Genomic DNA, 13,763 nt, shown 5'->3' on the forward strand with positions numbered 1-13,763 from the left:
ACCCATTTGTTTTCTTTTAATGACTAGTCATTTGAGAAACAAGGGGTTGTGGCATACGATGTGGCATGTAAAAAGCATAAGAAACAGACAACTCTGACAACGCATTTGTCTACTTGCGCACGACAGTTATTCCAAACACAATAGACCAACTGTATAGTTATAATTTCTTACTGAAATCGAGTCCAAATACTGTAAGTCTATATAAGCATTTAAGAAATAGCCCGGCTACACAGCTGGTGGGTGAATCAAAGAAAGACGTTCTTGTGACCCGTTTTCTGCAGCAGGTTTTCCCAGGGTTCGTCCTTTATATGGCAAAAGTGGAAAATCGGAGTGTACAACTGAAAAGCCAGGGGGCGTTCCTCCAATTTTCCTCGCTCCATATTTTGCAGGGCAGAGAAATATGCATTCTCTCCCTCACTATCAGCAAGTAACATGGTTGCTGATGCCGTTAGTAGACAGCCAAATAAACCATTGGATAGGCTATACCAGATCTAAATGCATGACATTTTTACATGCAATATTTTGTAATATTAGCTAAATGTTTCCAATAGCCATTAGCCAATTAATTTAGATAATAGTTATATTTGTATTATCATCAACTTTTTCCATAGAGAAAAGTCCTGCTTTTTTAACAAACGTGTATATGCTAAAATGGATATGCTCGCTGTTTGAAATATCCAAATAATATAACTTAATCGACGTGTGTGGCGTGTATCGTGCATCTACCCTAAAATTGGTATGAAATCGTCAATTTGTTGGTGTCAGCGTTCAGCTGGCCAGGCGCGCCATATGCCATGCTTAGTGGCACTATTTACCGATTCGTTCCTACTTTCACGGTCCATCCTCCTCTTCTTCTTGCCAGAGAATTGAATGACAACAACAAAATAGCAATTTACCCTCTGAAATGGTCCCATACCCCCCAAGGTACGAGTCCTTTCTGTTTCCATCAGGGGCATTATCCTTACTTTTTTTTTTTACAGCACAAAAATGTAAGAGCTAAATATGTGAGAATGTGTGTGTGTGTGTGTGTGTGTGTGTGTGCAAAAGTCTGTCAAAGGTTACAATTCAGATTAAAATAACAAATATAGGCTAAAGCTTAATTCGTCTGTGAGACTTTAATTCGGCTGTAGAACATATCGTCCTCTTTCTACGTTTCTGAATATTGCAAAAGTAGGTACAAAACTGTTGTAGCATCCTTGGAAGAATATACACTATATATACCAAAGTATGTGGATGCACCTTCAAATGAGTGGATTCGGGCTATTTCAGCAACACCACGTTGCTGACAGGTGTATCAAATCGAGCACATAGCCATGCAATCTCCATAGACAAACATTGGCAGTAGAATGGCCTTACTGAAGAGCTCAGTGACTTTCAACGTGGCACCATCATGGGATGCCTCCTTTCCAACATGTCAGTTTGTCAATTCTCTGCCCTGCTAGAGCTACCCCAGTCAACTGTAAGTGTTATTATTGTGAAGTGGAAACATCTAGGAGCAACAATGGCTCTGCCGCAAAGTGATAGGCCACACAAGCTCATAGAACAGGACCGATGAGTGCTGACGTGCTTAGCACTACTGAGTTCCAAACTGCCTCTGGAAGAAACATCAGCACAATAACTGTTAGTTGGGGAACTTCATGAAATGGGTTTCCATCGCCAAGCAGTCGCACACGAGCTTAAGATCACCATACGCAGTGCCAAGTGTCAGCTGGAGTGATTTAAAGTTCGCCACACATTCTCTGCAGTGATGAATCACGCTACACCATCTGGCAGTAGGGCGGACAAATCTGGGTTTGGAGGATGCCAGAAGAACGCTACCTGCTCGAATGCATAGTGCCAACTGTAAAGTTTGGTGGATGAGGAATAATGGTCTGGGGCTGTTTTTCATGGTTCGGACGAGGCCCCTTAGTTCCAGTGAAGAGAAATCTTAATGCTACAGCATACAATGACATTCCAGTCGATTCTGTACTTCCAAGTTTGTGGCAACAGTTTGGGGAAGGCCCTTTCCTGTTTCAGAATGACAATGCCCACGTGCACAAAGCGAGGTCCACACAGAAATATTTTGTTGAGATCAGTGTGGAAGAACTTGACTGGCTTGCACAAAGCCCTGACCTCAACAAACACCTTAGGGATGAATTGGAACACCGACTGTTAGCCAGGCCTAATCTCCCGACATCAGTGCCCTACCTCACTAATACTTGTGGCTGAATGTAAGCAAGTCTCCGCAGCAATGTTCCAACATTTAGTGGAAAGCCTTCCCAGAAGAGTGGAGGCTATTATAGCAGCAAAGGGGGGGACCAATTCCATATTAATGCCTATGATTTTGGAAGGAGATGTTGGACAAGCAGGTGTCCACATACTTTTGGTAATGTAGTGTAATTGACCAATTTCAATAATGTGCAAATAAACACAAAATTAAATACTGAGTTTTATAATATATATTTATAAATATTAAACTATTATTTTACCAGGTAAGTTGACTGAGAACACATTCTCATTTACAGCAACGACCTGGGGAATAGTTACAGGGGACAGGAGGGGGGATGAATGAGTCAATTGTAATTTTAACTTAGTGCGTTAATATAAATTAGTGATCTAAAACAATAATTCTAGAATTCAATAATTCTTCATAAAAATGTAATAAAACATAATGGAAAAGCAACCACCTTTTAGAATAGTTTCATCACCTAAAAAAAGACACATTTTACCCATGAAAGGAGCTTAGGGTCAGAAGACTGCTGCCAGATGTCTTTGGGAGTGACTGGAGGATACAGAAGAGCACAGGCCCACCCATTTTATTTAGTGTCAAGGTCTACTGGCACCACCCTCTGGTAAAATAATGTATAAACTTTACACATCAAAAGTGTGATTGGCTACGTTAAAACAGGAAGCCAAATTCGGATATTTTTCCAGGATAAAATAGGATAAAAAGCACACAAGGAGAACATAAGGAGTACATTTACTTCAAACTTTTGCAGCATAATGACAAATTGCTTTGATATGCCTAAGACTCATGACATCTGTGCAACGAACCTCGTCCTCCTCTTCTGAGGAGGAGAAGCGAGAAGGATCGGAGGACCAAAACGCAGCGTGGTAAGTGTCCATATTGATTCATTCAAAAAACACAACTGAACACTGGAACAAAATAATAAATGTGAAGAAACGAAACAGTCCCGTGTGGCGACAAACACTGACACGGAAGACAAACACCCACAACCCAAAACTGAAACCCAGGCTACCTAAGTATGATTCTCAATCAGGGACAACAATTGACAGCTGCCTTTGATTGAGAACCATACTAGGCCGAACTCAAAAACCAACATAGAAAAACCAACATAGACTGCCCACCCCAACTCACGCCCTGACCATACTAAAACAAAGACAAAAACAAAGCAACTAAGGTCAGAACGTGACAATCTGTTCTAAATTTATGAAATATGTGAGCCTACTTAATCCAAATACTTACATAAAAGGTATTATAGATATAAATCATACCAGCATAAATACAGTGCCTTCAGAAATTATTCATGCCCTTTGACTTATTCCACATTTTGTTTTGTTACAGCCTGAATCCTAAATGGATTAATTTTCACCCATCTACACACAATACCACATAATGACAAAGTGAAAACATGTTTATAGAAGTTTTTGCTAATGTAATCAAAAATAAATACAAAAATATCTAATTTACATAAAGAGGTCACAGCCCTGAGTAAATGCATGTTAGAATCACCTTTGGTAGCGATTACAGCTGTGAGCCTTTCTGGGTAAGTCTCTAAGAGCTTTTCACACCTGGATTGTACAATATTTGTACATTATTCTTTTAAAATTCTTCAAGCTCTGTCAAGTTGGTTGTTGATTCTAGCTAGACAGCCCTTTTCAAGACTTGCCATACATTTTCAAGCCTATTTAAGTTGAAACTGTAACTAGGCCATTCAGAAACATTCAACGTCATCTTGGTAAGCAACTCCGGTGTATATTTGGCCTTGTGTTTTAGGTTATTCCTGCTGAAAGGAGAATTTGTCTCCCAGTGTCTGTTGGAAAGCAGACCATGTTTCCCTCTAGGATTTCGCGTGTGCTTAGCTTTATTCTGTTTCTTTTCATACTAAAATAACTCCCTAGTTATTGCCGATGACAACCATACCCATAACATGATGCAGCCACCAACATGCTTGAAAATATGTAGAGTAGTACTCAGTGATGTGTTGTGTTGGATTTGCTCCAAACAGAACACTTTGTATTCAGGACATAAAGTTAATTTCTTTGCCACATTTTTTGCAGTTTTACTTTAGTGCCTTGTTGCAAACAGGATGCAAGCCAAGTCAACAAACAGGTCACTGACCATCTCGAATCCCACCGTACCTTCTCCGCTGTGCAATCTGGTTTCCGAGCCGGTCACGGGTGCACCTCAGCCACGCTCAAGGTACTAAACGATATCATAACCGCCATCGATAAAAGACAGTACTGTGCAGCCGTCTTCATCGACCTCGCCAAGGCTTTCGACTCTGTCAATCACCATATTCTTATCGGCAGACTCAATAGCCTCGGTTTCTCGGATGACTGCCTTGCCTGGTTCACCAATTATTTGCAGACAAGAGTTCAGTGTGTCAAATCGGAGGGCATGCTGTCCGGTCCTCTGGCAGTCTCTATGGGGGTGCCACAGGGTTCAATTCTCGGGCCGACTCTTTTCTCTGTATATATCAATGATGTTGCTCTTGCTGCAGGCGATTCCCTGATCCACCTCTACGCAGACGACACCATTCTATATACTTTCGGCCCGTCATTGGACACTGTGCTATCCAACCTCCAAACGGGCTTCAATGCCATACAGCACTCCTCCCGTGGCCTCCAACTGCTCTTAAACGCGAGTAAAACCAAATGCATGCTTTTCAACCGATCGCTGCCTGCACCCGCATGCCCGACTAGCATCACCACCCTTGATGGTTCCGACCTTGAATATGTGGACATCTATAAGTACCTAGGTGTCTGGCTAGACTGCAAACTCTCCTTCCAGACTCACATCAAACATCTCCAATCGAAAATCAAATCAAGAGTCAGCTTTCTATTCCGCAACAAAGCCTCCTTCACTCACGCCGCCAAGCTTACCCTAGTAAAACTGACTATCCTACCGATCCTCGACTTCGGCGATGTCATCTACAAAATGGCTTCCAACACTCTACTCAGCAAACTGGATGCAGTCTATCACAGTGCCATCCGTTTTGTCACCAAAGCACCTTATACCACCCACCACTGCGACTTGTATGCTCTAGTCGGCTGGCCCTCGCTACATATTCGTCGCCAGACCCACTGGCTCCAGGTCATCTACAAGTCCATGCTAGGTAAAGCTCCGCCTTATCTCAGTTCACTGGTCACGATGGCAACACCCATCCGTAGCACGCGCTCCAGCAGGTGTATCTCACTGATCATCCCTAAAGCCAACACCTCATTTGGCCGCCTTTCGTTCCAGTACTCTGCTGCCTGTGACTGGAACGAACTGCAAAAATCGCTGAAGTTGGAGACTTTTATCTCCCTCACCAACTTCAAACATCAGCTATCCGAGCAGCTAACCGATCGCTGCAGCTGTACATAGTCTATTGGTAAATAGCCCACCCATTTTCACCTATCTCATTCCCATACTGTTTTTATACTGTTTTTTTATTTTTTATTTATTTACTTTTCTGCTCTTTTGCACACCAATATCTCTACCTGTACATGACCATCTGATCATTTATCACTCCAGTGTTAATCTGCAAAATTGTATTATTCGCCTACCTCCTCATGCCTTTTGCACACATTGTATATAGACTGCCCATTTTTTTTCTACTGTGTTATTGACTTGTTAATTGTTTACTCCATGTGTAACTCTGTGTTGTCTGTTCACACTGCTATGCTTTATCTTGGCCAGGTCGCAGTTGCAAATGAGAACTTGTTCTCAACTAGCCTACCTGGTTAAATAAAGGTGAAATAAAAAAAAAATGAAATAATTTTTTTTTTGTGTACAGGCTTCTTTCTTTCACTTTGTCAATTAGGTTAGTATTGTCAATTAGGTTAGTATTGTGGAATATTGTGGAGAAACTACAATGTTGTTGATCCATCCTCAGTTTTCTCCTATCACAGCCATTAAACCCTGTAACTGTTTTATAGTCACCACTGGCTTCACGGTGAAATCCCTGAGCAGTTTCCTTCCTCTCCAGCAACTGAGTTAGGTAGGACGCCTATATCTTTGTAGTGACTGGATGTATTGATACTACAGGAGGTTTGTGGCACCTTAATAGGTGGAATGTTATCAAATACATCAATCACATGGTTTCCATGTGTTAAATGCCATTCCATTTACTCCGTTCCAGCTATTATTATGAGCTGTCCTCCCCTCAGCAGCCTCCATGATGTATATACCATCCAAAGTGTACAGAGATGAAGTAGTCATGCTAAAATCATGTTCAATTCCATGCAACTTATTACGTGACTTGTTAAACAACTTTTTACTCCTGAAATTATTTAGACTTGTCATAACAAAGGGCTTGAATACTTAGTGATTCAAGACATTTCATCGTTTCATTTTTTTTATTAATTAGTAAATATTTTTACAAACATAATTCCAATTTGACATTATGGGGTATTATGAGGTGTGTAGGCCAGCGACCCAAAATCTCAATTTAATCCTTTATAGATTCAGGCTGTAAGACAACAAAATGTTGAAAAAGTCAAGGGGTAAGATTAATCAATACTAGTAAACAATTCTATCAAGAAAATAATTTCCTTGATTCAGTAAAACAGTTGAAATGAACTATTTTCAACTACTTACTACTGATGTTTTGAGTATAACGTTGGATGATCCCTTGGAAATGCTGTTGTGTATTTTTCTGCGGCTGAAAGATAATGATGTAGCACTTCGGGAGAAAGTAGCAGAAGAGGATGCTGTATGAACTGGAAAGCACTGACATTGCATTGAATAACTGTAAATATTTACCATGGTATAATATGCTTGCTGTACAGAAAGTGATCCATGTAAGTATAAGGAAAAGCAGGTACAAGGTGATTGCTTTGGACTCATTGTAGTTTTTGGGCAGGTCTTTCCCCATGTATGAGAAAATAAAGCAAAGACTTGCCAAGACTATAGTCAATAACAAGAACATGATCACTGTTCTTCTCATGGCACACTTCAGTATTATTTGATCTCTGTATGATGTCATGTCACTGACTGGTGTGGGAGGGCTGGCAGTGAACACTGTTGTAAGCAACAACAGCTGAAGAACAAAGACTATGGCTATGAGCCACCACTGTCCATTGTGCTTCACCCACCAGCTGTGAATCTTAGGGAACTTGGTGGCCATTTTGAAAATGCACACTATTTGAAAGGAGCGCACAGCGAAACAGCCTAAACAGACAGTATAGAACAACAAAAATAGAAAATACCTCAACACACAATTGGTCACTGTTGGTTTCCCAAAGAAAAAGAACACACTGATACTGCTTGCACTCAAGCAGCCCAGAAGAAGGAAACACATTGGCCCACCGGCAGACTTAACAACCGGCTTGTCATAGTTCAGTGCAAAAAGAATGACAATGGCTAGTGTTAGCGCTAACAGGACGCCTGTGGAAAACATGAGTGTGATGGCGATAGGGTCTGTGAAAAGTATATACTCCACTGAACGCTGTGTGCAAAAGGTGCTTCCTGGTTTGGACCACTCTGTCTTCCTACAGTCGATGCAGCTGTATGGGTCGTCTGTTTGGCAAGAAGACGATAGTCAATGATGAGCCAGGCACCATGCATGCATTATATCATCTCCAGTGGAAGAGCTCATGAGGACAGAATTAGTAGGTCTATGGTAACATTTGGACCAGGTGTGAAGTGTGTTTTCTAGTAGGAAGCAAAACACCAAAAACAAGCTGAAACAAAAATCTACATAAATAATGTCACATTCCTTTTCTTCTTACTTTAACCCCCACGGGTGTCAATGGACACCATAATCCAATAGGATTTCTCTCTTTATCCCTGGACCTCTTACCTGTGTAGTTGACATAAGTCATACCAGGGCAGACGTTACACTGGAAACAACATTGATGGAGTCCATCTATCTTCTTTGCAAATCCTTCTGAACATTCAGGGGAACAGCGTGCGACGGGCACCTTCAGAAAGACCAAAGGTTGCGATGAAATGGACTTGGTCATACATGTCAAATAGAAAAATATGATTCATTAATGATTTATGATTAATTAAAACCAGAAAAAATGACTTACTTGGTCAGCATACCAGTGAATTTGAGTGTTGTTGATAGAGAAGGGAACGTCAACTGTTGGATCAGTTTCATAAGAGCCAACTTTCTCGGCCTGGCCACTCTGGTTCCAGAAAACAATAGCATAAGAAGTAGATGTCGGGTCTCCATTGCTGTCAAACTCAATATGCCGGTTCAATATTGTGAAATTTGACCTCTTTAATTCTCGGAGAAGCTGAAATCAGACAAGAATGTAGTGTTGCAAGAGAATTTGTGGTGTGTAAACACTATAACAATGTTATAGGGATTATTCACTATTGATTCACACTTTCAAAGGTTCACACCTTTGTGTGGACATTTAAAGGTAGACTTAGCAATGACAACATCAGACACGTTGAGGTACGAATTTTGATTACTGCCGTCAACAAAATCTGGCACAATTGGCTTTTCCAAATGTGGAAATATAGGCATGCCCGAAGTGAGGCCACAAATTAGAGCACACAGGTAATGGCTGTCCTGGCAGGTTCAAATGTTGCTTCTATTGATGCTGTTGTCTGTAAGCGGGAAGTTGCCCTACTGTGTTTGATGATGTCATATTGCTAAATCTACCTTTAAAGACACACTCCAGCCTCCCCATCACCTCATTTGTCACAAGTGTAGCCTAGATGCATCCTTTCAATTTCAGCCACTCCCCGTGTATCAAATCGAGCACACAGCCATGCAATCGCCATAGACAAACATTGGCAGTAGAATGGCCCATACTGAAGGGCTCAGTGACTTACAACGTGGCACCATCACAAGATGCCTCCTTTCCAACAAGTCAGTTCGTAACACTTTCTGCCCTGATAGGCCTGCCCTAGTCAACTGTAAAGTGCTATTATTGTGATGCAGAAACGTCTAGGAGCAACAACAGCTCAGCCGCGAAGTGGTAGGCCACACAAGCTCACAGAACGGGACCACCGAGTGCTGAAGCGCATAGCTCGTCTGTCCTCGGTTGCGACACTTACTACCGAATCCCAAACTGTCTCTGGAAGCAATGTCAGCATAAGAACTGTCCTTCGGGAGCTTCATGAAATGGGTTTTGATGGACGAGCAGCCGCACACAAGCCTAAGATCACCATACGCAATGCCAAGCATCGGCTGGAGTGGTTTGAAGCTCACCGTCACTGGACTCTGGAGCAGTGGAATGTGTTCTCTGGAGTAATGAATCACACTTCAAAATCTGTCAGTCCGACTGACAAATCTGGGTTTGGTGGATGCCAGGAGAACGCTATCTGCCCTAATGTATCGTGCCAACTGCAAAGTTTGGTGGAGGAGGAATAATGGTCTGGGTCTGTTTTTCATGGTTCAGGCTAGGCCCTTTAGAACCAGTGAAAGAAAATCTTAACTCTACAGCATAATTCCCCTGTGCAAAAAGCGAGGTCCATACAGAAATGGTTTGTAACGAGATCGTGTGGAGGGACTTGACTGGCCTGCACAGAGCCCTGACCTCATCAAACACCTTTGGGATGAATTGGAGCGCCGACTGCGAGCCAGGCATAATCACCCAACACCAGTGTCCAACATCACTAATGCCCTTGTGGCTGAATGTAAGGAAGTGCCCGTAGCAATGTTCCAACATCTAGTGGAAAGCCTTCCCAGAAGACTGGAGGCTGTTATAGCAGCAAAGAGGGGACCAACTCCATATTAATGCCAATGATTTTGGAATGTTCAACGAGCAGGTGTCCACATACCTTTGGCCATGTAGTGTATATGCAAAGTTTCAAATGCTTACCATAAATGGATACACAGTTACATTGTCTCTGCATCCCTTAATGTCACATAGTAACAAATTATGTAACGCGTGGGCCATAGCATAAATGGCAGAGTAAGTTGCGAAAGAATATGATGGGTTTTCACCGATGATCTCTTCTGGGCTCACATCACTACAGAGGTCACAAGCTTGATTACATGTTTGTCTGGATGGTGTTTGTTCACAGGTTGAAGGCCTATTATTCCTTTGTGTTTGGGACAAATAGACAAAATCCTTAAACCCAGGTAATGGCATCACTGTCTCTGTTATTCCAATGATGGTGCCAATCGCCTTGATTCCACTCAATCTGGGGAGGTTCTTGTTCAAGGACCAACTGTCGCCTGCAATCCACACTTTGTTGTGTATGTTGTGCTTGATTGCTGATTTAATTAACGCAACAGCGCTGCTCTGCCCGGCAAAAACTATAATGACCTCTATGCTAAGACCCTCTAACTGTTGAAGTATTTCATAGTGATCAGACATTTCGTTGAGCTCTTTTGCATAAGCCAAGCAGATCTTCGTGTCTTTCAGCTTGCTTTTGAACAGCTGGAGGCCATTTTGGCTGTTCTCATCGCCGCTGCTGACAAATGCAACCCAGTTCCAATTAAAGTGCTGTATAATCAGAATGATCAGATGTATTAAGTCTTTGTTACTAGCTGTGGTTCGCAGGAATGAGGGATATTTCCACTTGTCGCTTAAAACAGAACTGGAGGACCCATAATTTACCTGTGAAGAAAAAGATGTCCATTTTAGACATACATAGACAAGAATAACCCAAATAGGGTGGTGACCTACCCAACCCTCCTCGTAGAGAGCTACTAGGAGTACAGAATTGTATTCCAGCCATGCTCTTAACACACCTGATTCAGTTAATCAAGCTCCTGATGTTAGAGAAGGGCTGGAATAAATACCTGCACACCCAGTAGCTCTCTGGGTGTACCCCAGCCTTAATACACTTGTTTTTAAAGTGATCAAAATGACCTAAAGTAAGTATGTATTACCATGGGAATTAGATTCATCGCAAACATGGGAGCAACAGTCATAGACTCCATGCTTCTAAATGGACCGGCCACAGCTATGACTTTGGACAGATACTCGTTGACGCACCTCAGAACTTGAATTGATCCATTTCTGGAGATCATATTTAAGATGGTCTGAAAGTTGAATTTGTCTGAGCAGTGGTCGAATATCTCATAACCGAGCGATACATTGGGCAGGATGAGGCTGGAGTTATTGATCTCTTGTACAGCGAACCTCATCACCTGAAACATCCGATAACTTGACAAGGTAAACGACTGTCTGTGGAAAGAGGAACAGTGTGTACACACAGCAAATTAGTAGATTTTTCCTGGTGTGACTACTGGCATATGCAATTTGAAGTGTTTAATCACTTCACATACTGTGATTTGTTTCACCTAATTTGTCAACTTTGTTAAAGGGGAAGTTTAGTATTTTACAACTTAAAGGAAAGATTCACCCATTTTTAATGTTATATATTGTTTTGTGCATGTCTGAGTGATGTTCTATCAATTCCCAGGGTCATTGCATGTTTTCATGTGTATCTGAGCTATTGCTTTTCAAGAAGGTATAAATACAGCCGGTATGACGAGTTTTGCATCACAACAGCCATTACAAACTTTAGCTAACTTTAGCCAACAGTTAAAAACAGTGGGAGTGATTGGGGCATGAGGCACATAGGGCAAGAATGTAATCAACTCAAGTATTTGGTTTAAGATGACTTTAAAATGTGATTTGGCCCTTCTTTTATCATGTGCCACATACCCCAGTCACTTGCCACATGCCCCAGTCACTTGCCACATGCCCCAGTCACTTGCCACATGCCCCAGTCACTTGCCACATGCCCCAGTCACATGCCACATGCCCCAATCACTTGCCACATGCCCCAGTCACTTGCCACATGCCCCAGTCACGTCACTTGCCACATGCCCCAATCACTTGCCACATGCCCCAATCACTTGCCACATGCCCCAGTCACTTGCCACATGCCCCAGTCACTTGCCACATGCCCTAGTCACTTGCCACATGCCCCAGTCACTTGCCACATGCCCCAGTCACTTGCCACATGCCCCAGTCACATGCCCCAGTCACTTGCCACATGCCCCAGTCACATGCCCCAATCACTTGCCACATGCCCCAGTCACTTGCCACATGCCCCAGTCACATGCCCCAGTCACTTGCCACATGCCCCAGTCATTGATTTTTAGCTGGCAGTAGTTAAAGTTAGCTGACGTTTGTGGTGGCTGTTTAAAGAAAACCATACCTCGGATTACAGTTTATCCTGACCAATAGACGACTTTCAAGGTGTTTAACCATCTAACATGAAGTTGTAAAAAACTCAACATTCCCTTTAAAGTGTCAATCTGCGATTGGTGCATCCAAAGTTTTACTTTTAAATGAATGATATATTCACATTCGTTCTTATATTCTTATAAATGACTTCATGAGCTTAGCTCAACAATCGTATAGTGATGGGTTGTGCACGAACTAACTGATCTTTTTGAATGGCTCTTTTGGGTGAACGTCGGGAACTGAATCACATCTGTAAAAAAAGCCGTTAATTTGTTTCCCTGATTTGCATTCTACTACCGCTTTCTGATCTCCAGATAACGATGATCTGTAGATAAGTTATAAAAACATTCTCTGAAGATTGTAATTCCTCACTGCAGGAACAATAGATAGTGAGGGGAGAGACATTTTCTGGTCCACCACACATTTTTGCAGTGCGTTCAGTTTTTAATCTTTTTTTGTTGTTGCAGGCCACAATAATTTGTTCAGGTAAAAGAAAACTCATTAAAACACAGATTACATTTAAAGAAAGTAACCTACCCAACCCTGCAGGCAGGTTTCTAGGCTTTATATAAGAGATTAGCAATTTTTTACATTGTTTTAGGTACATTTTTAAGCGCTAATGAGCGAAGAGCTGTTTGGGAGCCAAATTAATGTCTCTCTTAGCTGAACGAATCCAAATGTGCCGGTTTACTGAAAAGACTTGGAATGCTCATCACTACGTCGTACCCCATCAGAACCCAACATACACATTTGTTTTTACCCCAAAGTTAGTAAACTGCATTCGCAGTGGCTCTCCAGGACCAGAGATACGATTTCCCTGATGGTTGAAAGGTATGTTACAGCACTCACCGAGAGCAATCCACAATCACCGGTCGGTTGTAAACAACTGAGCTGTTGCGATGATGAATGTCGAAAAGGCCTCCCAATATGTATTCTCCATCTAGTTTAAACTCAGAGGCTGAGCAAGAATATGATTCAGCTAAGGCATGCTGAAAAGACCCCAGCATTACCAGCAAGGCCAGGAGATGTTTCATCGTTGCCTTCAGATGTAGTCAGTCTGAGAAGACAAGAGGGGCTGTGTCTACACCAAATGCTCAGGTACTGGTGAAGATGGCTCCCCCACTTTGCATAGGGATGATTTACATGCAATGATTTATATGCACCATTACATCAGGCAGTAGTTCCTCAGTCAGACTGGAAGCAAATGTGCAGCACTGAACAGGAAATCCATGACCCGTAGTGAAATAGAAATGTGCATTGAATTGCTGGTACTGGTTTAAAGGATGAATGGTGTGGTAAAGGAGTTGGCACCGAGAGCATTGATTGATTTCACTGTCCAACCCTACCCTGGTGGGTCAAATGTACCATGACTAGCTCCATCCTTTCTGCAAATGTAACATTTGCGCAATGATTAATGGACTTGTTTTCCAAACACAAGTTGTGTC

At 42.1% G+C, this 13,763-nt stretch overlaps 1 protein-coding gene across 1 annotated transcript; it reads right to left on the reverse strand.

Moving 5' to 3' along the window:
• Positions 1 to 5,335: 5,335 nt before the first annotated feature.
• Positions 5,336 to 13,396, reverse strand: LOC115132610 (taste receptor type 1 member 1). The gene is made up of 6 exons (XM_029665349.2): positions 13,168 to 13,396; positions 11,010 to 11,307; positions 9,991 to 10,734; positions 8,242 to 8,451; positions 8,010 to 8,130; positions 5,336 to 7,726 (listed from the first exon to the last, which is right to left on the reverse strand). The coding sequence occupies exons 1-6, from the start codon at positions 13,350 to 13,352 to the stop codon at positions 6,798 to 6,800; spliced, it is 2,487 nt and encodes an 828-aa protein (XP_029521209.2). The 5' UTR covers positions 13,353 to 13,396; the 3' UTR covers positions 5,336 to 6,797.
• Positions 13,397 to 13,763: the final 367 nt, after the last annotated feature.

Source organism: Oncorhynchus nerka, linkage group LG7, assembly GCF_034236695.1.
Source record: "Oncorhynchus nerka isolate Pitt River linkage group LG7, Oner_Uvic_2.0, whole genome shotgun sequence".
Taxonomy (NCBI): domain Eukaryota; kingdom Metazoa; phylum Chordata; class Actinopteri; order Salmoniformes; family Salmonidae; genus Oncorhynchus; species Oncorhynchus nerka.